This window comes from Schistocerca americana, chromosome 10 (genome assembly GCF_021461395.2).
Source record: "Schistocerca americana isolate TAMUIC-IGC-003095 chromosome 10, iqSchAmer2.1, whole genome shotgun sequence".
Classification (NCBI taxonomy): Eukaryota; Metazoa; Arthropoda; class Insecta; order Orthoptera; family Acrididae; genus Schistocerca; species Schistocerca americana.
The window spans coordinates 62,138,006-62,165,324 of NC_060128.1; the positions used below are offsets into that span (position 1 = coordinate 62,138,006).

A 27,319-nucleotide genomic window follows, 5' to 3' on the forward strand; every position below is an offset into this window, starting at 1 on the left:
GTCCACATGATTGGCCACCAGAAAACTGTAGCCAAGAAGCGACTGGACCACTCTGTTGGTGACATGACATCCTTCATTTCAATGACTGCTCCACAGCTGGTGCCATCTGGATCCTTCCCACTAATATAAGCTTCTCTGAATTGCGCAGGTGGGAACTCTTCCTGCAACATACTCCATGTTCCCATAACCCTTCTGGCCTCTACCTTCATTAGTCATTGTCCTCACCCATCTAGCCTCTTCCCTGTTCCCATTCCACCAATGCACCCAGTCTCTCCTTTTCCACTATTGCCCCACTCCCAGTCCTCTAACCTTCCACCTGAACCTAGCTGCCCTACCTTCTCTCTATCTTGCCTCTGCATGCTGCAACTAGCAGTACTTTACCATCTGCCAGCCCTACCCTGCTATCCCTTCCACTGCAGCCCAAGTCTCCTCCTTGTGCCCAACTGGTTGCCTCTCCTAGCTGCTGCTTGTAGTCTGGCTTCAGTTGCTAGAGACTGTAGCTGTGTGTGTGTGTGTGTGTGTGTGTGTGTGTGTGTGTGTGTGTGTGTGTGTGTGCGCGCGCGCGCGCGTGTGGACTTTTGGACAGAGACCTCTGTTGGCCCTAAGCTCATTTTGTGACAGTCTTTTTGTTGTGCCTCTCTGTGACTCAGCATCTCCACTATATGGTGGGTAACAACTATCATTTTCATAATATTGTTACTTTCAACCCTGTGTTTTCCATTGTTTAAAGTTTACATTTGGCATGTGTTATTACACTTGCATTTTTTTCGGCATTTTATCCTATCTGCTCTCTCCTCCCTCGTCCCCCACCCACTCACCCTGCCATTCCACTCCCCCCCTCCCCACTCACATCTCACACCACACCATCCCCCCCCCCCCCCCCACCCACATTCCACTCCACACCTCACCCATAGTCCCTTCTGCTCCCCCTCCCCCCAACTCACCCTGCCCGCTGCTGCTCCCACCACCAACTCCCTGATTGTCTTCCACTTTTCTTTCTCTTTTTTTGTCACCTTCCTTCAAATTATTTTCTAATCCTGTTTTGTGTGTAGATAATAGTCAGAATGTACATAATATCAAAATTTCATTGATACTGTTGTACAAATATTTCCCATATAGGGGTACCTCAATTGTATAGTCACCTTGCCACACTAACAGCCGTGATTCCATTCTCATCACAGGGTGCTGAATATTGAGCTGTGTGACTCTAAAGCCATTGATAGGCTAACTGAGCAGATGCCTGATCTTGAAATATATGGCAGGATCCTACCAGAGGGACCAGCTTGTGAAGTAGACAGTCACAAAAGTAATGCAGAGGAAGAAAATGAGGAGAATGCATGCCCCGATGGTGCAGGTAAAGAGCATGACAACAGTTCAGAGAGTTAAGAAGACGATGTCAGTGATAGTATCAGTAATATCTCTGTTCTCTTTCTAGAGGATGTACGAACCTGATATATTTGTAGGCAATTATAACTGTCCATACTGATTACATCTCAGCTGGAACTCTGTAATTGGATCAAAATTTAATACCCCCACTCTTCAGTGTGCATTGCAATGGACTGCTGAATGCTGGTAAACCAAAAGTAGCCATTTATTTTTCTAAAATTGTAGTAAAACTGGTTTTGCTGTAATATGTTAACAGAGACAGAAACTCTTGTGATGAAAGGTAACTGCAAATAATTTTGGAAATGCATATAAGCAGTTTAAATCACATGATTTAATGTTTGAATTCCTGTTGCAATGAAACAGATTTGCAATGATACTTTTTAACTAATAAAATGGCAGCACTGATGAACTGGCAATTCTTAAACAACACTGACTGAACAATCATATAATTACAGTAAACAGTCTATTAGAATGTCCGCAATGGTTGATGGTCTGTGTTATTGGCCATCCAGACTTTGTTGTCAGCATTGTTGTTTCATTGCATACTGTTTAAGGTCTCACAGTTTCTTTTATTTTTTTATGTACAGCACCAGTGTGAAAGGAGAAAATATCAATTCATACATATGGATGTCACACTCCTGTTGTAAGCATGAAACAGATGAGAATGCACTACAGTTGGCCATGTTTACACTGAATGAAATTAAACATGTATAGAGGTTGAAAAAATGCCTTTCTGTAGTTTCATACACTGTACCAGTAATAACAAGCTATTCAGATAACAGTTACTGATACTATGTACACACAAAAGGGTAACTGACCATTATTCTGGACATGTCAAATGCGGAATAGGTGAGACAGTCTAATTCAACCTCAGCAATAGTTCTAATGTTGTTGTAACTGAATTTGTGGAAATGTTTTTAGAATGGTGTGTACTATCTGTAGTGCATGTTGCAATCTACTCCTGATGCGTGCATTCTTGACAGCAGTGGACAAAATACCGTTTAAGATTAAATCCCACAAAGATTGCAGATTGAAGGTGTTCTGTATACAGTTCTCGCCAGCTATCTGAATGTTTCGCGACCGCTACAATGTAACTGCCAGATGGCCACTGTCAAAGTGCAGAGAGGTTTCTGTTCACACTGATACCTACGGCTACCTTCAGTTTGCCGCGTGTATCCATTCCGCGTTTGTACGAGCAGTGCGCAGTGACTTCAGCTTGAAATGATGACGCCTATTAGTACTGTACTTTAGAACTGAAAGGCATAAATTTGAATAGTGAATCTTGGGAGAATGAAGATAACATTTTAATGTTTATGGAAGATGAGTCCACACAGGGAAGGACCATTTTGATGCAGCAGGTTTACCTGCATTTAGCTAAATTATGTGATTCAATATTTTATTACCAGCTGATTTCTTGTACTTCAGCTTCCATACAGTTTTGTTCTGCCCATCTTCTGTGACTGGTTTCAAGAACATGGTTCCGTGTGATTTTTTTTCTACCTTAGTAACCTTTTTTGGACTATTTATTTTTTTAAGTTACCTATCACATTTATGTACTGTATTTTACGGACTTAATTTTTAAGCAGTTTTTTAAAAAAATTAACAATTTTACCATTTTTATTATTAGACTGCAAAGCCAGCCTAAAAAAATTAAAATCCCTGAAAAATCATCATCTGAGCTTTCTTCTTCTTCTTTTTCTTTGTCGTCATCATCATCATCGTTGTCCTCCTCATATATAAGATGGTCATCACTACCATCGAGAGCGTCACTTATTCTGCACTTCTTGACAGATTTATCAATAAGGTATTCTCTCACTCTAGATCACGACTGTTTTATCCAGTGACTAAACAGATCTAGCACAAGAAGAGGACTCTTCTTCGATAAAGCAGCTCTTCTTCTTTCCTACACTCCATGAACACTCGAACCCCCACAGGGGTCAAATTAACACTTTTCAGTTTTTAAGAATGATTCAACCGACGTTTACTTTGTGACATTTATTTATTTGGCACGTATTTTCATTATATTAAAAATAGTGCATTTTGCCTAATTGATTATCGCTTTTTTCCAGTTTTACCTTAACACCCAGAGGGGTCACATTGACCCCTGTAAAAAAAATCTATAATTTTGTTTTAGTTTATCTCATGCAATCCCAAACATCGGCTACTTTACTCTGTAGTGCAACAAATTACTTTCGTTTATATTATCCCACATGAAATGACAACAATTGGACTCCGTTCACCATTGTGTGTCATTCCCTTGTAAGAATCAATCTTTCAAAGGTGATTGTGAGATGAAGATAGAAATGAACTGCAAAGAGTATTTACGAGATGACGAGATTCTTGCACAGTCAAAAACAGTTATGGAATGTGATTCAGATGGTGGCGAACTTTTTTCTGATGATTCAGAAGAAGAGTTTTTAACACAGGCACTGAGAGAAGATGACTCATCTAATACTAATGATTCTGATTCTTCAGATACAGATAATGGAAGTTTACAGTCTAGTAAGTATATTATTATTATTATTGCTGCTAATTTATAATCTTAATATTCTTATCTGCATATAATGTTACTTTACTTAATTTAGATTTTATGGTGGCTTTCATACATTTGTTCTATTACTCATGCTCTATAGATTGAGAAGAATCATATAACAGAAGAATGTACTATAACAGAGGCATACAAAGTACTTGGAAATGACAGCTGGTCAATGACCACGGAAGAACTAGAAGCAATTATCGCAATTATTTATGCTCGTGGTTGCCGAAGTACAGTGTTTCACAGCTTATGGTCAGATTACTGGGGCCTACCATTTCGTGTGGAAGCCGTGAGTAGAAATAGATTCTGTGCGATTATGAGATTCCTGAGGTTCGACAAAAAGTCGATATGCTATTTACGATTACAGAATGATAAGTTTGAATTGGTTTCTGCTGTCTGGAACAAATTCATAGAAAACTGTACAATGTGTTACAAACCTGGAAGTGACATAACGATAGACAAACAGCTTTTCTCAAGTAAACCTAGGTGCCTGTTAACACAATTCATGGCTTCAAAACCTGGCAAATATGGGCAAAAATACTGGTTAGCGGTAGATGTTGAAAGCAAGTATATACTCAATGGTTTCCCTTACCTTGGTAAGGATACTGCATGATCCCAAGACGAAAGGGTTTCCGATTATGTAGTGATGCATCTTACGGAACCATTTCTGGGCAAAGGCAGAAATGTCACTGCAGACAATTACTTCACTTCATTCAAACTAGCCAACAAAATTGAAAGAAAAATCAACCTCCATTGTAGGAACAGTAAATAGAGTAAGAAGAGAAATACTACATGCTCTGAAGTCCTTGAAGAGTCCTCTGTATTCCACAAAAGTTTTAAAACATGATGATAATTCCTTGACAGTCTATCAAGGAAACAAAGCAAAAAATGTGCTAGTAATGTATTCCCTTCATCCTAGTGTTATCATAAATACAATTGAGAAAAAGCTCCGCAAACTGTATGTTATTACAATAAAATGAAATTTGGGATTGACATAGTAGACAAAATGGTGAGGCAGTATTCAGTCAAGGCTTCCTCAAGAAGGTGGCTAGTGCACTCCTTCTACAAAATCCATGACTTGGCAGGAATAAATGTAGTATTTAGGGCTGTTACTGGGAAGAAGATCAAAAGAAGACATATTATTTGGCAGCTTGTAGATGAACTATGCTCTGAGTATGTGAAGAGTCGCTTTCCTCGTATGACCAAAGACAAGTATGAAAAGAATGAAAATGAAGATGAAGACAAAATGCCACAGAAGCGCTGTAAATGTCAAGTTCTCAAATTCTGCAAATGTAATAAAACTATTTTCAAGTGCAGTGTTTGTAAAAAGATGGTTTGTGGAAAATGTACAAACGAAACTGAATACAAATGTGTCAACTGTGTAAAACAATGAAGTAGCTGAAATTTCTGTGCATATGAGAAGTTCAATTTTTTATTAATTTAGAATAAACAAAAGCCTGTCACTTGCTTACATTTGTTTGGGTGTTGCCAGGTTCAGTGAAATTTGTTTATATGCCAATAAATAATATAGTTTGTCTGTTCTTTTTATTCACAACTCTGTATCTGAAATGGCTATAAGTCTTGTAAACACTGAAATATAATAAAAGCTTAAAATTTCGAAATAATAGTACCGAAAACATTTTTAAATTGTAGGGGTCAAAATGAGCCCTCTGTGCATTCGAGGGGGCAGGCAAAGTCTGGGCGTTAGAGTGTTACTCCATAATTTCATACCAGCCTCATCCATCCAACCCTTCTCATGTACATGAACAACACCTGCTGGTATTTCGGAAGGGATTGACATTGTTTTGCACTTGAAAACAACCACTGATTAATTTAGCACCATCAGCACAGCATGAAAGAGCAACAGTGTAGTGCATTATTTCATAATTTTTTAGTTACAGTTTTAGCTCCTTTCATGGCAACAGCTCTGTTACTCGGCAAATCAAATGTGAGAGGAGCTTAATCCATATTCACTATTTGGCTTAGTTCCACACTGGTTTTCTATAATAAAGCGATGGAAAGATAATATTTTCTGTTCTTCATACTATTGTGTCATTTTTCGTGATATTTTGGTTTTGGTTTGCATGCTAAGTCCACGATGCTTCATAAACCTGTAGTACCAACCAACTCCACCCTTAAAATCTGTCAAGTTCCACTGTAGCGCTAGCTTACGAGCGTGTATTTGCATTATTTTTGTATTAATTCCAATGCCATTTTGATGGTGGCCTTGAATACATTTCAGTCCATCTTCTAATTTTGGCCATTTTGCATTCAGTCCTCTGTTTGCACATATAGTCTTCCTCATTTTTTTCCCCTTTATTCTTTACTACCCAACAAATCACAAATGATTTTTTTCTATTGGTGGAGGGCAGAAATGCCACTCAGCTGCTCTGTTTCCATGTTGTTCTGCATATACTGTTACTTTCAATTTGTAGCCCACATCGTACAAATACCTTTTATTTTATTCCATTACAAAAATAGCTCCTAACAAAAATATTGTAGTGTTACCAATAACACAAATCTTTTTTAATCCAAGTTCACTGCCACAGTAGACTCCAAAGATGCATCATAGCCTAGACAATGTTCTGGATTTGTGATAGCGGGGTGGGAGGTTGGAAATTTGTCAGCAAGCTTGTAAACCCCCGCAAGTCATGTCGGTGCACTGCTGCTGCCAGTTGAATCCAGTGTTGCCAGACAGAGATAGGTTTCCAATGGCATTGAATATCAGACCATTTGTAAGCCTGGCAGGAATGTTAAATTCTGGATATTTTTATACAATATTTTGAGAAGGAAAGTTGCCACCATATAGCGGAGATGGTGAGTCACAGATAGGCACAATAAACACTCGCACAATTAAAGCTTTCGGCCAATGGCCTCATGCGCATGCACACATGCACGCGCACACATACGACTGCAGTCTCAGGCAACTGAAAAGACAGTTGACACTGTCGTTTCAGTTGCCTGAGACTTTGTGGGAGTCTTTTTGTTGTGCCTATCTGCAACTCAGCATCTCTGCTGTACGGTTAGTAGCTACTTTCCGTGGTCATGTTCTCGATTCCCGAGCACGGGGTCCCAGGTTCGATTCCTGGCGGGGTCAGGTATTTTCACCTGCCTCGTGATGACTGGGTGTTTGTGTTGTCCTCATCATTTCATCATCATTCATGAAAGTGGCAAGATTGGACTGAGCAAAGGTTGGGAATGTGTACGGGCGCTGATAACAGCACAGTTGAGCGCCCCACAAACCAATCATCATCAAGCTACTTACCTTCTCATAATATTGTTATATTCCATCCTGGATTTTCCATTGGTGGCCATTTTTATACTATATATTTGATCTGAACTTTGTTTCTTTAGAATAAATTTTTGTCAATGATTACAAAACTTTTGGTCAGCAGTGACACTCTTCAGATTAGTTTTATAACATATCCTACTATAACAAAGCCACAGTGGCATCTTCACAAAATCAGCTAAGCACTGTTGCACATATTTAAAATATGGCATAAACTAGGCCACAATACTGTCAATGCATCTTTCTCCTTTCTTTCACCATTAATTACATTCCTAGCTCTTTTTTTAATTTTTTTTTAAATTCATTATGGCGGTACTGATTGCTCTTGGTGTTCCATCTCTTATTATGTAGTATTTTATAGTTTTCACTTTGCAAATTCATCTTAGAGCCTGTAACTTCCTACACACTTATGTATATTATATCACTGGTAATCAGTCCACTGTGTTTGATTTTGCTGCTTTTCTTCTCCCTTTACTTTGTGGAATGCTTCATTAAAATGGTGTTTCATTGTTGTAATACAGGAATTGGTTCAAATGGCTCTGAGCACTATGAGACTCAACTGCTGTGGTCATAAGTCTCCTAGAACTTAGAACTACTTAAACCTAACTAACCTAAGGACAGCACACAACACCCAGCCATCACGAGGCAGAGAAAATCCCTGACCCCGCCGGGAATCGAACCCGGGAACCCGGGCGTGGGAAGCGAGAACGCTACCGCATGACCACGAGATGCGGGCGATACAGGAATTATACTTTTCATTTACACCATGCACCTGTAGGGTTTCATGCCATGTTTCCTTGTGTATCACTGTTCTAAAGGTGTTAATATTTTGCTCACTGATGGTCCTGGTTTTTTTTTTTTTTGGTGGTTCGTTTTGGTCCTGACACTGTCATTACTTAAGTAGAAGCAAATCAGCTGTCCATAATGATAAGATATTTCTGTTTGTGTGTTTGCATCTAAACACACTCTGTGAAAAGCACTGTAAAGTGCATGACAGAGGGCATGGCCCCTTGTACCACTTATTAGGGTTTCTAGTATGAGAAAAAAAATTATTACTATTAAATATATCTCAATTCTATCAATTTAAATCTGTGTTTCATACTAGAATGTCGTGTTCCCAGTTTGGCACAGCTTTGCCACAGGACACATGAAAGCGGTCGAAGACGTCCGTCTTCTGGTCGGCTCCTGATCGTTGTCAGAAGGAGGCTAGTTTTTGATTACGCAAAGACTTCTATTATTTGGAAAAGAACAACCCGGATTTCTTTACGTAATCAGTATGAATTTTATAATTACCTAAGGGACCTTTAACAATGAATAGTAAAAACAAATTGCATTTGCAAATGAAATCATTCATAAATGGGGCAGCTATGAGTTGTATAGAAGACAAGGAGCGGCCTTGTGTCTACGACCAGGATGCCGCAGTATTCTCTGCTGTAGTAAAGGCTGTTTGACATTTATAAAAATAATATGCCACGGAGGATAAAAAAGTATAAAGGAAAAGAACAGAATAAGAAGTCTGGTAAACACTAAATATATTCAAACAATTCTCACTAGCAAATTAGGGCTTATTTATAAACAATACAACTTACATAATTACTTTTCTAACAGTATGGTGCAATCAGATTTCAGCCTGTCCTGTGTTGTCTCCCTGGTTCACGTGTTTTTTTTTTTGTCACAAATTATAGTCACTACTTTTCTCCTTTCGTTGAAGACAATTCTTGCACTGTTCAACACCTCCGATAACAATAACTTGCTGATTTACAGTTTCGAACATGAATTACTTTAATTTTATTAATTAATAATGTTGTCTGCACACTAGCAAGACCGCTCACTTTTTTCGCTTAAAGTCGACCTCCTTTACGTTTTCACATAACAAGCAGAAGCACATTAAAATCTGAAGATCTACAAACGTTTTTTACTGTCATCTTTTATTTAGATCGAAGCGGAACGACAGTTCAGCTTCTGTTAAAATGTTTCTTTGACTGCGCAATCAATGTATTAGCGTCCGCGCTAGATGCGCATCTTTACAGTTATGTAAATTATACAAAACAAATGTCTTTCAAAGGGTACTCAAAGCTTTCATAGGACGGAAATACCAATAACATTACAGGTTTCTTCCCTTTTCCTTTCACTTTGGACCACACGACACAGTTACATCTACTAATATTATAGTAATGATGCCAATAACTGTCTGACTTTGAGAGGTCAGTATTTTTAGTGCAGGTGTTGTTGACTGTATTAACAATTCTTCTAAATATGTCTTGTTTTTGTGCTTGAACGTGTAACTATTGAAGAATATTGAAATTTCCTCATCAATAATGTTTTTCTTCATAGTGTAACAGCCCAGTTTTCATATGATTTCAAAGCTAATTTGGATTGCTTGATTAACTCTTACGTCATCAGGCAGGACCCGTATATGTAATTTTCCCTTTTTAACTCTGCGATGTGATTTTCAGCAAATTCATGCCACAGTATCGTCAATTTGTTTAATTCTAATTATCACTATTCATTTACAAACAGTTGGATAACAGACAATGCACCAAATGAACTGTATTTTATAATGTTAGAAAACTGTAGCAATTCTGTTTGTCATGCTATCAATTTACTATACTTGTGTTTAACAGAACATCTAATTATTTCATAATTACTGTAATTCACAATGTATCTGACCTTGTACCCTATCTCATGTATTTCAGTTGTAACCACCAAATGATAACATTTTCTGCGATTGAAGTTAACGTAATTACTATATGTCGCAATGTTCCGACAGTCAGCGAATGTATGATTAATTGCAACTCACGCGAGAAATCGCGTGAGGTGCCAATACAGTTAAAGGTTTTGAGCTGTACTGTGTGGCGTAAATATCAGATCAAGAAATAAACAACATTCAGAGTTCTAACTTTGAGTGCACCTGAATCACTTTTTGACCTTTTATGTTACCAGAGAACCAAAATGTTCTCTGGCCCGTCGTCACTTGGGAAATTTACATGAAGAATCAACTTCAATAGAGTAAAAAATAGAAGTTCATGACAACATTTTTTTTAACAACTCTAGTTACACCAGTCCAGTTTAAATAACTTTTATTTCAGTTCTTCACGATTAATATTCATAACAGCATTTGCTTTGATTTATTTATTTGTTTTTCAACAATTATTATCCCCTGTAAGGCAGTTTACACTGCAGTATTCATTCTTACTAATGTAACATTTTTCTCTCTCAGAAAGATGCTAATCTTGCCACTTGGTTATCTGTACTCACAAAACGCTCCAAAATGGTCAGTCACTACATCAATAATTTCAAAGTCTTTTTCTCTAGTTGTCAGTAATCTCACATCTTTACTCTTAACAGTTTTTAGAAGCTCTCTTTCACATTGATTATTAATTTTATAAATATCATTCATGCACCTGCAACTGGTTTGATATTTCACTGCATACATGTGGACCAAAAATTCAAAAGCCGTGTCAGTTAAAGCTTTCAGAGTCAAGGCTATGTTTCTTATTTGTGTTGGCAGGTTGTTCTGTAGTCGAATACCTTGGTCAAATGGTGACACTCTTACTGTTTGGACATGGAGTTTTCAATCTAATACCATGATAATGGGACGTTCACATATGTTGAAGTAATGACAATTTAATAATTACGCTTTCAGTTATTTTCGCTTTGTCTTTTGGTGTGTTTCATACTGGCACATTCCAAAGGAAGTATTGAAAAGTAAATTTCACACTAGGCAAGTAAAATGTTTCGTGACTGGCAACTGTCCAAGTAGCTACAGAATATGGTGCCCCAAACAACACAAAGTTGAATTTGAAAGAGATGTAATTTTTGGATAAGATAAGTTTCTGTTTGAAGTTGAAAGTAGTGATGACTGGATCTTGAAGGAGACTGTTCAAGTGAACAACCTAATGCAGAACATAGCAGAAAATCAAGGACTTCAGAATGGGACTAACTTTGAGGAAACTGAACAAAGTGTTGAAAGTAACTCGGACCCACGATGTCAAAAGAAGTGAAAGGAGTAGAAATTCTGCAGAAAAGCGATAGAATAACAAGAATACATAGGTACTTCAAGAATTATACAGTGTTTGCCCTCAATGTACAAGAATTTGTGGGAAGACTTGCCTCAGAAGCTTGAAGAAGTGAAGGTTTGGCATGATGAAGGATGGAAAAAGCAATAAAGGAAAAAATGGATGATCTGTCATGTAATGGGACTTGGACTTATGCACCACTTACAGCAAGTAAGTGTCACTGACAGTGAGTGAGTGTTCAAAGTAAAAATAGACCTGTCTGGAAATATTCAAAGATATATGACTATGAGGAGAGACATGCTTCAGTTGCTCAATACACAACACTAAGAATGTTCCTTAGTGTGGTGAATGAACATGATTCATTCATGGAACAAGCAGATGTACAAAATGCATTCCTGCTTAGAGATCTGGTGTAAAGATTAAAGAAAGTCTTGTATGCAAACTCAAAAAAGCTTCACGTAGACTGAAGCAAGCACCAAGAACTTTGACCTAGACATTTGACAGTTTTATGAAGGAAATCAAGTTTCGACATTCCCAAAATTGACAATTGACAGGTATGTCTATGTTGAAAGCACTGATGATTGTAATACTTATTTTGCTTCTATATGTAGATGATATTCCAACTGCCAGTAATCCTTAAAAAAAAAAAAATAAAAGAATAAATAAAATATTCACCGATTTTAAGAGGAAGTTAAAATTAAAATTTCGAATGTGAGAACCCAAAATCATTCTTTGGAATAAATATGCGCAAGACCAATGGCAAAATGTTTCTTAGTCAATATGTTTATCTCTAAAACTTATTGAAAAGATTCAACATGAAAGACTGTAAACACTGTGAAACACCAATGGAAGTCAAACCCCAGTGATGACACTTGTGGTGCAATGGATGAAAATAAATCATACAGACAATTAATATATTCTTCGATGTATATAATGGCAGCTACAGACATAAGTTAATCAGTTAACTATTTTAGTGACAACAAAATAAACCAACAGAATTCTGCTGGAAAGGTTTGAAACAAATTGGGTATATTAAAGGAACACTCGAGGTTGGCCTGTGTTACAAAAATGGAAACTTTAAATTCTTTTCGCTGCTATGTTGATTCTGACTAGGAAGATCTACAACAGAATTAATACTTTTTTGTTTGGAAATACTGTTTCTGACTACAAGAAAACAGATGTGTTTCACTATCTTCAACAGAAGCAGAATATACAGCTTTGGCGACAGCTAAGACACCCCTTGGCTTAAGAATCTTCTTGAAGAGTTTAAAATATTTGTGAACACACTGTTTATGAAGATAATCAGTCACACATATGTCAATTACAGAAGTGGGAACATAGATGACTGAAGCACCTGGATGTAAAATACAATTCCATGCATCAGCTATATAACAAAGGCCATCTGAATGTTCAATACATTAGAGCTCTGAGGAACAAGTGGCAGATATTTTACCGAAAGCAGCTATGAGCACACAGTTCAATAGATTGTGTTAAAAGCTGGGGATAGTGAAATTAATTAGTACTTAGTGAAATTATTAAATTGATGGGGGTTGTTGAAGTAATGACAATTTAATAATAATGCTTTGCTACTTTCCAGTATTCTGGAAGGCATGGCATCAGCAAAAGCATGGTTTATCAAATTATGCAACAAACTGCAGAGGACAGTCAAACTTGCAGTATTAATTTTCCTTTTTACTTGATGACTATGGACCGAGAAATTACCTGAAATTTGACAGCTTTCACTTACAGCTACAATATTGCCACACCGGCTGCTGACTACCGCATGGTTACAGGTGACACACAAACACGGCAGGTCACTTCACAAATGCTGTTACTCGCCAATAGAGCAAGGGAAAAATGACTATCTATATGCCTCTGTGATTTCATCTTCTCTTATCTTTGCGATCCACATGCAAAATGTATGCTGATGACAGAATCGTTTTGCAATCAGCTTCAAATGCCAGTTCTCTGAAGTGCTCTATATAGTGTTTCTCAAATAGACTATCGCCTTCCCTCCACGGAGTTCCTGAAGCATCTCTGTAGCACTCGCATGTCATTCCAACACTCCGTTAACAAATCCAGCCTTTGAATTGCTTCCTTTAACCTGAACTGGTGCGTATCCCACACACACAAGCAGTACTCGACAATAGGTCGCATTAGCGCCCTACGTGCTGTCTCTGTTACAGATGAACCACACGTTCCAAAAGTTCCCCCAATTAACAAATGTCTACCATTCACCTTCCCTACCACTATCCCGACATGCTCGTTCCGTTTCACATCACCTTGCAACGTTATGCCCAGATCTTTTAAAGTATCTGCGTTAATTTTTCTACATTTAGGGCTAGCTGCCATTCATCAATGCACTTAGAAAGTTTGTCTAAATCATCTTGTATCCTCCTACCGTCACTCAACTTCGACATCTGTCTGTACACCACAGCATCACCAGCAAACAACTGCAGACTGCTTCCCACCCTGTCCGTCAGATCATTTATGTGTACAGGAAACATTTCCCTGTGTCATTTGTGAGAATACCACTGTCTCCGATGAACACTCGTCACATTAGAGGAGTTTATTAAATGTGGTTACGTTATTTTGTAGTGAGTTAGACTAGGTATGAGCTCTCTTACAGACCTCGATCCTCTGCAAACGGAAACAAAATCACATGGCCAGAAGTAGTGGAACAGCATAGCAGGTCCACTGCATCAAGAAAGTACAACGTGCAGCAGCAAATTTTAAAGCTCTATTCACAACACGTGAGAAGCTAGTAGGTTACTATGGAACACTGGGTTTACCATGATGGAGTGCTGTGAATATTACTACAGTTTGTTGAGCAACTGAACTGTGCATAGTGCACTGCCTAAATCAGACAACTGTGAGAGCTCTCACGTAGAATTAGATTTTTTATTTACAGATTAACTAATGACTGAATCTTCGGTTTGCCATTTCTCTGTACTTCTGTTTTTATAAGTATTTTGAAGCAATAAAATTGCAATGGGCACCAGTATGTTTGATTTACCTGATGTGAAAAATCCAATAAATCCTTCTACCTTCAGAACAATGAATGTTAAATGGTTATCAATCTCCTGCCCTAATATTTGTGTTTTGGAACAGATGAGACAATATGCCATGCACTTGCAACTATCCACTTTCTGGGAGAGGACTGTGACAGTATCATTAACAATGGGAGGTGGTTGTTGTTGTGGTCTTCAGTCCTGAGACTGGTTTGATGCAGCTCTCCATGCTACTCTATCCTGTACACGCTTCATCATCTCCCAGTACCTACTGCAGCCTACATCCTTCTGTATCTGCTTAGTGTATTCATCTCATGGTCTCCCTCTACGACTTTTACCCTCCACACTGCCCTCCAATGCTAAATTTGTGATCCCCTGATGCCTCAGAACATGTCCTACCAACCGGTCCCTTCTTCTTGTCAAGTTGTGTCACAAACTCCTCTTCTCCCCAATTCTGTTCAATACCTCCTCATTAGTTATGTGATCTACCCATCTAATCTTCAGCATTCTCCTGTAGCACCACATTTCGAAAGCTCCTATTCTCTTCTTGTCCAAACTATTTACCGTCCATGTTTCACTTCCATACATGGCTACACTCCATACAAATAGTTTCAGAAACGACTTCCCAACATTTAAATCTATACTCAATGTTAACAAATTCCTTTTCTTCAGAAACGCTTTCCTTGCCATTGCCAGTCTACATTTTATATCCACTCTACTTCGACCATCATCAGTTATTTTGCTCCCCAAATAGCAAAACTCCTTTACTACTTTAACTGTCTCATTTCCCAATCTAATTCCCTCACCATCACCCAACTTAATTAGGCTACATTTCATTATCTTCGTTTTGCTTTTGTTGATGTTCATCTTATATGCTCCTTTCAAGACACTGTCCATTCCGTTCAACTGCTCTTCCAAGACCTTTGCTGTCTCTGACAGAATTACAATGTCATTGGCGAACCTCAACATTTTTATTTCTTCTCCATGGATTTTAATACCTACTCCAAATTTTTCTTTTGTTTCCTTTACAGCTTTATTAATACACAAGATTGAATAACATCGGGGATAGGCTACAACCCTGTCTCACTCCCTTCCCAACCACTGCTTCCATTTCGTGCCCCTTGACTATTATAACTGCCATCTGGTTTCTGTACAAATTGTGAATAGCCTTTCGCTCCCTGTATTTTACCCCTGCCACCTTCAGAATTTGAAAGAGAGTATTCCAGTCAACATTGTCAAAATCTTTCTCTAAGTCTACAAATGCTAGAAACGTATATTTGCCTTTCCTTAATCTTTCTTCTAAGGTAAGTCGTAAGGCCAGTATTGCCCCACGTGTTCCAACATTTCTACGGAATCGGAACTGATCTTCCCCGAGGTTGGCTTCTACCAGTTTTTCCACTCGTCTTTAAAGAATGTGTGTTAATATTTTTGCAGCTGTGACTTATTAAACAGATAGTTCGGTAATTTTCACATCTGTCAACACCAGCTTTCCTTGGGATTGGAATTAATCCCTAGTATTCCTTCCTGTTTACAGCATTAGGCCTTCACAGTCATTCAGCAGAGTGCACGAAATAGATTGCAAGTGCCTCTTTTTCTGTTTTCAAAAGACACAAGATTTTACACACAGCTTAAAGTTTTGGAAATGCTGCAGTATTCTGATAAAGAATCACTTCCTACACGAATGTGGTATTTAGCACACCCTGAGCATGAGCATCCATTTACGTAACAACAGGGCTTCTGTACGGTGTCTGAGTAGAAACAATTGATGCTCCTAAGTAATAATCAATAATAACAAGATAAGGAAATATTGAGGTATGTTTTTCAGGTTTACTTAAGGTTTGAGGGAGAAATCAAGCTTTCAACTGCTTCTCTGCCGTCACCAGGAACTGCCTGTTGGACCCCACATGGATGTGATCCTTTATATTTAACAGTTACATATAAAAGAAACTGTCACTGTACTAGTTAAGTGTGTTAGCTCTACCAGTGAGTATGGAACAAGCTGCCAAACACTCAAGTTATCTGTGCGCCCTCTCATGGGAATACTGAGAAACAGAACGCTGTCACAAAAGAAATTTTGCTTACTGGAAAATTCTATTTTAATGTAATGTATAACCATGCAAATACAACAATTTCAGTGTTGTGTATTTGATAACAGCATTTACCACCAACAACTTTTTTCTGAATGTTATGAACAAAAATACTGCAGTAGTTTTGTTTCACATCCTAAGGTTGCTTCCTGCCTGCCACATCAAATTAATAAACACTGCCAGAGATGAAATAAGTTAAAAATGACAGATATCATTAGGGACATGGATTAATACACCTATGCATGTCAAACAGTGTTTTATTTTTTTCTGAATGAAGGCATAGCTGCTTACACTATTATTGAACAACATTGTGAGCAACCAAAGCCTGTTTCTTTCAGCAATAGACAATAAAGACGTAAAAATAGATGAACTATATAAATCAATGATTTGCTTTTATAAGAGATCAGTAACAAAATAATGACTAAGAGGCGCATATAAGTGTAAATCAATACCTACATATTATAAAGACATACAAAACACTGCAAGCTATGATAGGGGATAACTTTGTTACTAACTGTCCTGAAATTACAACATTATTAATGCCCAGAATACACTAACATTTAAACAACATATTGAACGGGAAGTACAACTTTGACAACTAAATTACAAACAAGTGTTCCGCAATGTTATACGCAAATTTGAGGTAAAATTGCTAAAGTGACAAGGATGCAAATGAGAGATTAAAGAAATGATACATTGATGTACTTAACAACCAAATGAATACAGAATTCTTTCATATGGACAACTCGGTTATATCATTTAATTTTACTTAATTGTTGAAACACACAAATATTGTTGTAGGAATGTGTGTGCACACCAAAAATTTATTGTTTAATACAACTTTCTGGTTTATTCAATCTTGCTTTAGATGGTAATGCAGTCATCACTCCACTGATTAACAATCAACTCATCTAATGAAATACATAAACAATTACCAATTTATTGTCATATGAATAGCCCATTATAATTGTTGTTGTTGTTGTTATTAATACAGTTCACTGCACTGTGTGTTATTCATATAATGTTATTACATGTTCCATAAGTGGGCGACAGAGCAGTTGATGATACATTCCATGCTGTGGAATTACATATTCTGAAAGCCCTAATGGATGTTCTCTCACACCCAAGTCCACCCCACACATGCACAACCTGTACCACTGCTACTTTAGAAGCAGTATCGGATAAGGTGGGTGGTAAGCTGTCAACTCACAGTTCACAGTGCCGCAAACATACGTAGGCTACCTACATCTTGTGCCCCATGATAAAGGCTTTGATGCACATTCAGATTCATGTCCACTGGTTCCGAAGTCCTCAAGCTTTAGCTCTTCGTGGAGTGTTTTTTCCCCCTAAAAACCTGATGTCAAATCAAAAATTTAAGAACGGTACTTTATGGGTGGAGTCAGGATAGGTCTGCCTAGCACCAATTTTCTCTTAGCAAGAAAACTGAAGCATCTTCATTAGTGTCATATTACCCACTGCACCTGCAAGGGGAGGTACAGAGGGCAGGGTGTGGCAGACAGACACTAGGATAGTACAGACCAATCCAGGAGCCTAGGAAATATGGAATGTTCAGTACAGCTAGGAACAGAGTGTAATCCTGATGGCTGCACATCAGAAGAAATTCTTGCACCTCAGTGATGTTCATCATTGCACCAGTCACACGGTTGCACCAGTCCCATTGTCGCACCAGCCCCACACAGCACTAGTCCCACTGTTTCATCCAGCAACATCATAGAAATGAAAGAAATGGCTTTTCTGATGATCACAGGATATCGTCAGCTCAGGTCCTCAATGGCTTTGGAATCTGTGAAGTGATGCTGAGGGCTGCAACATTTATCCATTTGGTTCCCACAGTAAACCACTGGTCGGTCATCTGAGGGCAGTTCAGTGGTCTCCAGCACTGCAGAAGATCTTGTAGTAATGACACTTTACAGTGTTTCCCACCAGTACGACCACATCTTTTGATGACGACGATGCCCTCGTGGAAGTGTGGCAGTACAGCTCCTGTCCGGTGTATTCCAGGCTCTGACAGTCACATCGTATCCTAAAAGTATGAGGCTCAGTGACATCTCCCAATGGCTCACTGCAGTTCCGATACTAATAGTTCCTGCTGAAAGTGCTGTAATACACTCCCGTGTCAGTGTCACACACAACGACTCTCATGCTCTTGGCATACATACTAGTTTCATTAGCACCAGTAGTACAGCAGATTGCAGGCACTCGAGATGGGTTCTTTGTGGCACAGATCATTGCTCAAACTGGCTGTTGTGACCATTGTTGATAGATAAACATAGTAGTGCTCTGCTTGGTAGTCCATTCCACTTCTCTGTTCATAAATACACCTACGGGTTTGCAAGAACATTATCTGCTCATCATTACAGCAGCAACAACAACAACACATTATTGTTCCAAAACTTATTTTAAATTGAAACACTATACATAACAATAGAAGACAACAACAATATGAAAATGTCAATTTTCACATAAAAATTGCATAAACACAGACACTATTACAAATGTGACTCACTACACATATACAGAGCAACAATATGACAGCTAATAACTATAGAGTGATCACATCAGAGCTTTTTTAAAAACATTTTAAAAAATGTGAAATACCTATTTATTCAACAAATTTCACAGGAGGAAACAATAGGAAGCTGCCAATGCTCTACAACAAATTATATACAAGCTAACAATGACTTTTCAAGTGTTGTAACAAATATGATGGCATTTATGTACAGAGGTAAATTAGCAATACATGCAATACTAATGTGTGTGTAATGACTCCACTGAATTTCAATAAATATTACTACTTTTAACACTAAGATATATATATCTGACAGTTTAAAAAAGCATTTTTGTGACTCCAAGAAAAAAATTGCAAATAAATGATTTGCTAACCGGTTGTATCAAACTGGAAACAACTGTCTACTGCCAAACTTTGGCTATATCATTAGGAACTGAATCACACAAACTGAAAATAGTATGATAAGGAGATCCATATTTATGAAAGAGGTCACAACAAAGGTTACCATCGAACCGACAGAACACAAGATGATGATAATGCCCACAGAATGTTGGCAGTAAAATGAACAAGACATTATTAGAAGTTTCACAATAAATTAAAGTTACATATTTACAACGACAAATACTGAACAAATGCATAGAACTGATTCAGTTATTGTAAATTGTCAAACAATGTTTAAAATAATCACATACAATATGTGAATTTCTGAACATATCATGACATTATCCTTCTATGAAGGAGACACTGACTGTGTGCTACTGCTTATGAAACTAGAAACATTCCACATTAAGGAATAATCATTATCTCAAGAAGACAAATTGCTATCGAACAGTTATTATTTTTACAAGCAGTGCAATTGTACATTTTGATGATGATGTTTACTACGTACAGAAAGTAAATCACCAAAGGTCATTTTAAGTTAAATGATCAATTTTCAACATTTAGTAAGTACATGAAAGAAATTTCAGTGAAGCATTTAACTTGGCATTATAAGAGCATTGTACAATTTGTTTAAATTATAAAGTTTGAAGGAAGCCATAAAATAGCTACAGGTCATCAGCTTTATACACAGTGCAAAATTCTGATGACCACAAGTTCAGTAATAGTTGAGTAGTCTAGATAAATCTGTACATAGTGCAGACTTCACATCATGTCCTGAAAGATGTTCATTTTACATTATTGTTTGGACAACAACATACTAATCTGTAACAGCCTCTGTCCCAAACAATCCTATCACGAACCTCATATCTTGGGCAATTACAATATATCATAGTGAATATCAATTTTTTTTGCTTACCCAGAACATTAACAGTTATCTCACAAACATCAGTATTCACGTGGACTGAGTGAATGTCAGTTTTGTCTGACTCATGTTCCAAGGGGGAAAAAAAGAAAAACAAAAAGAAACAGTACTTTCTACAAAGGAATACAACTGCACAGCAAATTTTTTGAACACATTACAGAGAAAACTAAAATCCTGATCTTAAAAAAATCTAAGCATACCTCTCAAACAATTCAAACTAAAATGTCAAGTATTATTTATTTAACATGGAACAGGCAATGATGAAAATTAATATTATTTAATTATCAATAATTGTCATTCTCATGTGAACTCTTACACCCACTATATGTGATGGAAAATTTCCATACCTGATTCATTTTCCTCACTTTGACAACGAATTTACCAGGATGCTGAATGTATTGTCAAGGTACTTAAGACAGCTGACAGGCAATGCCCAAACCACAAACATTCACTTACCCAGTGCCTAGTTATGTGACACAAACTGTAATTTTCTTACCTTAATTGTAAATTAGTTTGACAATATGTATAAAAACACAGTACACAACACATCAAAATTAACAACAGATCGTCGTCGTCGTCGTCTACAACTGTACAAGATGTTACTACTGTATGCATGGATTAGTTAATTTAAAAAAAAAATTTCCTCTTTCAATGAAGACAACATGTCTAATACTTCATAAATTATCTATGGTGGAGTAATATAGCTTACTAAAATTTTCTGCACATTACTGCCAAAATGACAATTTCAACTTTAAACCTACAAGTACACACAAAACTGTGCAACATAACATAGTATACAAAACCAAAACCACTGGGCTGGGTCTCCAAAAAATGAAGAATACACAGTACTTATTGTGACAACTGCTTCAGATTTTATCTTGGCCAGACTGGCAGCAACTTTAAGATACCACAAATATATGGATGCTTTTAGACTAAAAAATTTAAGTAAATCTGCAACTGCCACTCAGACGGATCAATATGGGTACACCGTTTCAAACACCAAATACAATCTACAAATATAATACAAAACTGACTTATGGAGGAAAATGAGTCTCTTAAAAGAGTAACTAGAAATGTACACTGACACCTTCAACTCATCTCAGTAAGTTCTAAATGAGCAACTTCAGTTGACTAACAAACAATTCCTGAAGATGTTCCTTGGGCTTTTCAAACAAATTAAACATGACTGGTCTTGGTTAGAACTCTGACCAAGGATATCCTCATTCCATTAGAAAACAATCACATCCATTAAAGAAAATGGCCAGTGACCAAAATCAAAACACTTGCCATTGCCTCTTGAGAGTAGCCTAACAAATGTTCTTGTTAACTTCTCCTATGACATGCTATCTTTTTAGGCGTATCTGTGGCTGGTTGCATTCTTCACCAACATTCGTTCACAGCAGTTAAGTTCAGCAAGATCCAGCATGGATAGAAGAACACTAAAATTATATGCTAAGCTGACAACAGCCAATGGTCTGACATTACACATTTATAAAAACATTTCAACCCTCAGAGAAATTCTGAAGCGGGTTTGTCTATAAAACACGATAAACTGAACTGTACATTTAACTATTTGGGGCCAAAGATTACAGAAAGCCGAACCCTGCAACTCCAGATTCATAAGGCAATGCATCACGTCCTGTGACTATCTACATACTGCAAACAACAATGGTATATGATAATTTTTGCATATTATAAAATGTTTTTATATCTATTTATCATGTTTTATATTATTTATGTATAGAACCACTTGAAAATAACTCTGTGGGCAGCTACTGACATGTTATGTGTACAGAGTTGCATGCTGAGCTGATTAACAAAAGTGTTTATTATTACATTTTTTGGATTGTATGCATGACTGCAAGTAGTTTGCATGGATTGAGTCAGTTTTGCATAAGCATAATTTCATTATACTGGAAGAAAAAACATGGTGACAGCTGAAGTTTTATAAAACTAAACTAAACAAAGCAGGACAGAAATAATAGAACCCGTAAAAAGAAGTATTTTGGAACATTTTATAATAATAATAATAATAATAATAGTAGTAGTAGTAGTAGTAGTAGTAACAATAATAATGTAAACAGTTTAATACCATTATCCACAGGCATTCTTGAATTCGTGTAACTATTGTCACTGATAAGTATTTTGGAACATTTTATAATAATAATAATAATAATAATAATAATAGTAGTAGTAGTAGTAACAATAATAATGTAAACAGTTTAATACCATTATCCACAGGCATTCTTGAATTCGTGTAACTATTGTCACTGATAAGTCTCTTAAGCAATGATAATACCTTGCTCATGACTTTGTCTGCATAAATTTTGAAAAATCCTGAAGCTTATTATCAGCAACTGAAGGTGAAGCTGTCAAAAGGATACCACGGTAAAGAACTGATGTGTTTGTAACCACAGATACTTTAATTTTTGTAATTTCTTTAAATACAACACTAGGCTGTTCCCCTATCAAGACTTTTTGGTACTTCATACTTCAAATATCTGTAGCTGTGCTTACAAACATATCAATTCTTTACCACTGCGTTCTTTTGGCAACCTCACTTTCAGTTTTTATTATCCATTTTTTCCCCACAGATCGTACGCTTCAGGACTTTTCAAAATTCACGTGGGTTCGAGATCCGTGCAGACATAGTTGAGGGCAAAAGCTAGTGGATATTAACAGCAGAACTGCAATGACCAAGCCTTCAGAAATAAGAGTAAATTTTTTACAGACAGACACCTTAGTATACAAGGAAAGAAAACATTTACAAAGACACTGACTTTGATCATTTTAAATTATAGTTGCCAAGAATGGACTTTGGAGAAACAGGAAAAAATATACAGAAGCATTAGGAATGTGGAGATACACAAGAACGGCTACAACATCCTGGGCTGAAAGAAATGTTTCGGCCCATTTGGTTGCAACTGCTACAGCTTCTCCTACTGCAAACCCTTGGTAATAACTATTGTTCTGGGCACATTCCTTGGCATTGTTTCAGGCTTTTCCCTTTAAAGAGGTTTTAGTGATGCTTTTATGTCAGTCAAATTATGTGTCTAATAGTTTTACTTCTCTGTACCATGTTAATTTTCTTTCAGTCCAGGATGTTTATAAATGCTGCCCGACTAAGAAAGTGAAATTCCCCAAAGGGAAAGAGGAAATGGCCACGGTTTGAGAGGGTACGCGATTACAAAACTGAGTCAAATTTACTAAGAACTTAGCAGTATGAGCCGACTTCTCACCCATTGGCCTGCACGCATGCACTGGTTTGGTTGGGAAGGGTGTTGTAAAGCCACTGTATCTGTTCCTCGGGTAAGCTGGCCCCCAGCTGTATGTTGTAACTGGTCCACAATATCCTGGATACTGACACTGTGACAGAGCTGGTGCCGCACATGTTCTACAAAGGACATATCTAGAGATTTTGCTAATATGGGAGTACCTAACACTGTTTAGACAGTGATATATACAGATTCCATTTGTGGATGAGCATTGTACTGTCTGAAATAGCACCACGATACTGTCACCCGAGAGGTAACGTGAGGATTCAGGATGTCTGATGTACCATTGTGGCGTCACAGTCCCCTCAATCACTATCAACTGTAACGTGCAGTCATAACCGATGGCTGCCCATACTGTGCCTTTCCAAAAAATTGGAGTGACGCCCAAAGATGCCGCCATATGTGCTGATAGTGGTCATCCGGGATTGTGCAGAACCGTGATTCAACACTGAACACAATGTGACAATATTCATCAGCAGTCTATCTGATGGTGCTTGCACCACTTATAAACCCTCCAGGCCTGGTAACAGTGCTAAACACCATCAACAATAGTGAACTCTGGTGGACCCTCTACCTTCGCTGACAATTGCAGCGCTACTTGTTTACACGCCCGCCAATGGTTTGTGCTTGTAAAAAGGTACACTGTTCTGGAGATTTTACTGTTTTTGTCAGGCACTGCACATGAGGTGTAATGAAAATTTTTGGATTTCGTCAGTTTTATACATTCAATTTTAAAGTTTTTTCTTATCTTGTTAGGATGCATGTTCCTGATGTACATATGCATTTACAGCTATTTTCAATATTTAGTCTATTGTTGACATTTGTCAAGGATGTGCATACTTTCTAGTGTTCGGCGAGTTTTTACTTTCGAAAAATATGGATCAAAGCATCTGCATTAAAGTTTGCTTGAAAATGGAACTAAGTGCAGCATTGCATTCGAAATGTTGAGTGTGGCTTAGGTGAATCTACTATGAGTAAGGAAACAGTTTACAAGTGTTTTAAAGGTGGTTGAGGAGATGTTGATGACGATTGCAATTACTGGCGACAATGTGGAAGAAGTGAAGTAAATGGTTCTGGAAAAATCACTGAATCACCATCAGAGAGGTGGTTGATTTTAGCATATCCCCTGGCTCTTCTCACACAATTTTTAGGATGATTTGGGCATGAAATGTGTAGCACCAAAGTTTGTTGATGAATTTACACCAAATATGATGTCGCATAGACATCACTTAGTAATTTCTGAATGAAGTCAACAATGACAGAGGTTCTGAAGGAGGTTATACAAGGCGACAGAACATGGATGTATGGGTATGCCGTCGAAACCGAGGTCCAATCGTCTCAATGGAAACTGCATGTAGGACAAAGACTGAAAAAACAGTTGGCATGTTCGATCATATGAGAAGTTACTTCTCACCCATTTTTTTGATTACAATGGGATACTGCATCAGTTTCTGCCTTATGGCTGTATGGTCAATAAGGAATACTACTAGTGAGTTATGCACCATTTGCGTGAAGCAATCTGAAGAAAACTACCAGAATTGTGGCAGAAACACTGGTGGGAACTGCATCACCGTAACGCTCCCACACACGCATCAATAATTCGTGATTTTTTGGCAAAAAACAAAACCGATATGTTCTCTCACCCACGATGTCCACCAGACATGGCCCCCTGAGACTTCTTTCTATTCTCAAAGCTGAAGAGAACTGTGAAAGGACATAGTTTTGCCACAGCTCATAAAGTAAAAACAGAATCGCTTAAGGAAATGAATGCCATAACAAAAAGTGAGTTCCAGAAAGGTTTCCAAGATTGGAAAAACTGCATTATATCGGAGGGAGATTGCTTTGAAGGCAACACAGGTGGTGGTGGTGGTGGTGAATAAATAAAGACTCTTCAAGAAAAACAAAAACTCCCATCATTTTCAGGTCACACTTTTTATGTACTGGGACGGGGGTTTACTTTGCGTTTTCCACAATTGCTTGCAAGTAACTAGATAATAGCACTGCTGTGAGCTACTTAGCATCTTTCAGTGTGTGCCTCCTCAACTAGTGGTGAAAACACATTTATTTACATACTTCAAGCTTTACGTGATAGGCCCAGAGGGCCTTTATGCAGCTACAAGGTTCGTCTCCTACTGGATTCTATTTCCTAGCTTCTGTCGCCAATCACCCTCTATGTAGACCTGTAGTAAAACTCCTGGATTCCTCCTTCCTGCCTTTTCTTTTGTCTGCCTGCTGGGCCTCTTCAATAGGGGGGTAACATCTGTAGATGTCTAAGGCCTACCACATTCATTCACCGTACCAGCTGTCCATTTCCAATCAGGCCAACAACATCTGGGCTGATGCAGATCTAAACCATCTCACAATTATGCCAGATCTTCTGATCACCAGGGATCTCACCTTGTACAGTGACACAGGTTTCCTTAATGCTTTACACCTGAAAAATGATAAGAGATTTAATTTGGTGATCAATGAATTAGTTATTTACATTATATTCTCACCAACTGAGTTGGCACATGTTGGCTAAATATAATACATAAATATAAATTACATGCAATGGAGCTCAGATGTATTAAAAGATCTGAATACTGTGTGTGTGTGTGTGTGTGTGTGTGTGTGTGTGTGTGTTTAGTTTGATTTCAGTGTTTATCCATTATTTTTGTGACATTAAAACAAGCAAGCGGAAAACTTGCAATGGTCTGCCTTACCACACTGTCAACGGACACCCATTTGCAGAAGCAAATGGCTTTCAGTCAAATCATTTCACAAACTCTGCCACTGTGGGAGATATGATCTACATCAAACACATTGTTAATGATATGCAGAAAAACCTGCATATTCATTCCACTGGCAGGAAAATGTATCTCCTAAAACAGATATACATCTATATACGAGAAAGAACTAAATGTACACCAACTGAAAAAAGATGGATTCACCAGTAGTTGTTGATCCTACATTTAGCAGGACCAGTACTGATCTGCTCTGTGTGTTTTCTTGGGATTCAACAACTAACTGTCGTCACTGTTTGAATTATATTATAGTAGGACCTGTCTGAGAAAATGTGTATTGGGTAACACACCAGTCTCAGGACTGAAGACCACAACAACCAACATCTACATTATTCCATGATTTATTCAGTTTTCAAATTTATACTGACTTTTTGATCACCTGGTACTACACATAGTCTACCGAGCCGAAGAAAACCGTCAACCTCGTCGTGAGAGGGCTCCCTTTCAGGTTCACTGTAGAAAACCTGCAAGCGGAGCTAAAGAAACTCCAAATAACACCCATGTGGGTGACTAAAGTCAGGTCACCAAAAACAAAGAAAGACACCCCACTTTCCCAGATAATAGCCTCTGATACGCCTGAGAACAGGGAAATCACCTCTGTCAGAGATGTGGATGCCACATTTGAAAAACTGAGAGGAAAACTTGGCCAAAGACTATGCTATAACTGTCAAGGCATAGATCACATCGCTAGGAATTGCAAGATGCAAACCAAATATGTCTGATGTGCTGGAAACTGTACCACAGAAGATTGCACAAAGGACGGAAACGTGCCGCCCATATGCGCCAGATGCTCCCAGCAGCACCCTGGAAACTACCTGGGGTGCGAAGTTGTGAAAGCCTACAAAGCACGGCAACAAGCACCTGCAGTAATACGATCGGGATGCACCTTTGCCAATGCCGCAGCCCACAATAGGCGAAATGACGGTCCTAGGCCAGCCCCAAGAAGAAATGTAGCAGCCGCCAGACCGATAACCCACACTACCGAAACTGCGAACGACGCAGCAGCAACGACAGGGGCATCAGTTGCCAACACCGCACCCATGGCGGCAGCAGCACAACAGACGACGACAAAGACGGTATTAGCGTCAAGGACCAAG

At 38.0% G+C, this 27,319-nt stretch overlaps 1 protein-coding gene across 1 annotated transcript in view; it reads left to right on the forward strand.

Annotated features, from left to right (window-relative positions):
* Nucleotides 1–1,236: 1,236 nt before the first annotated feature.
* LOC124552665 overlaps nucleotides 1,237–27,319 on the forward strand; it is a 53,738-nt gene continuing 27,655 nt past the window's right edge. Inside the window, exons 1-2 of the mRNA XM_047126989.1 lie at nucleotides 1,237–1,354; nucleotides 3,667–3,888. Of these exons, the coding sequence (XP_046982945.1) occupies nucleotides 1,237–1,354; nucleotides 3,667–3,888 (340 nt within the window). The remainder of the gene's footprint in view (nucleotides 1,355–3,666; nucleotides 3,889–27,319) is intronic.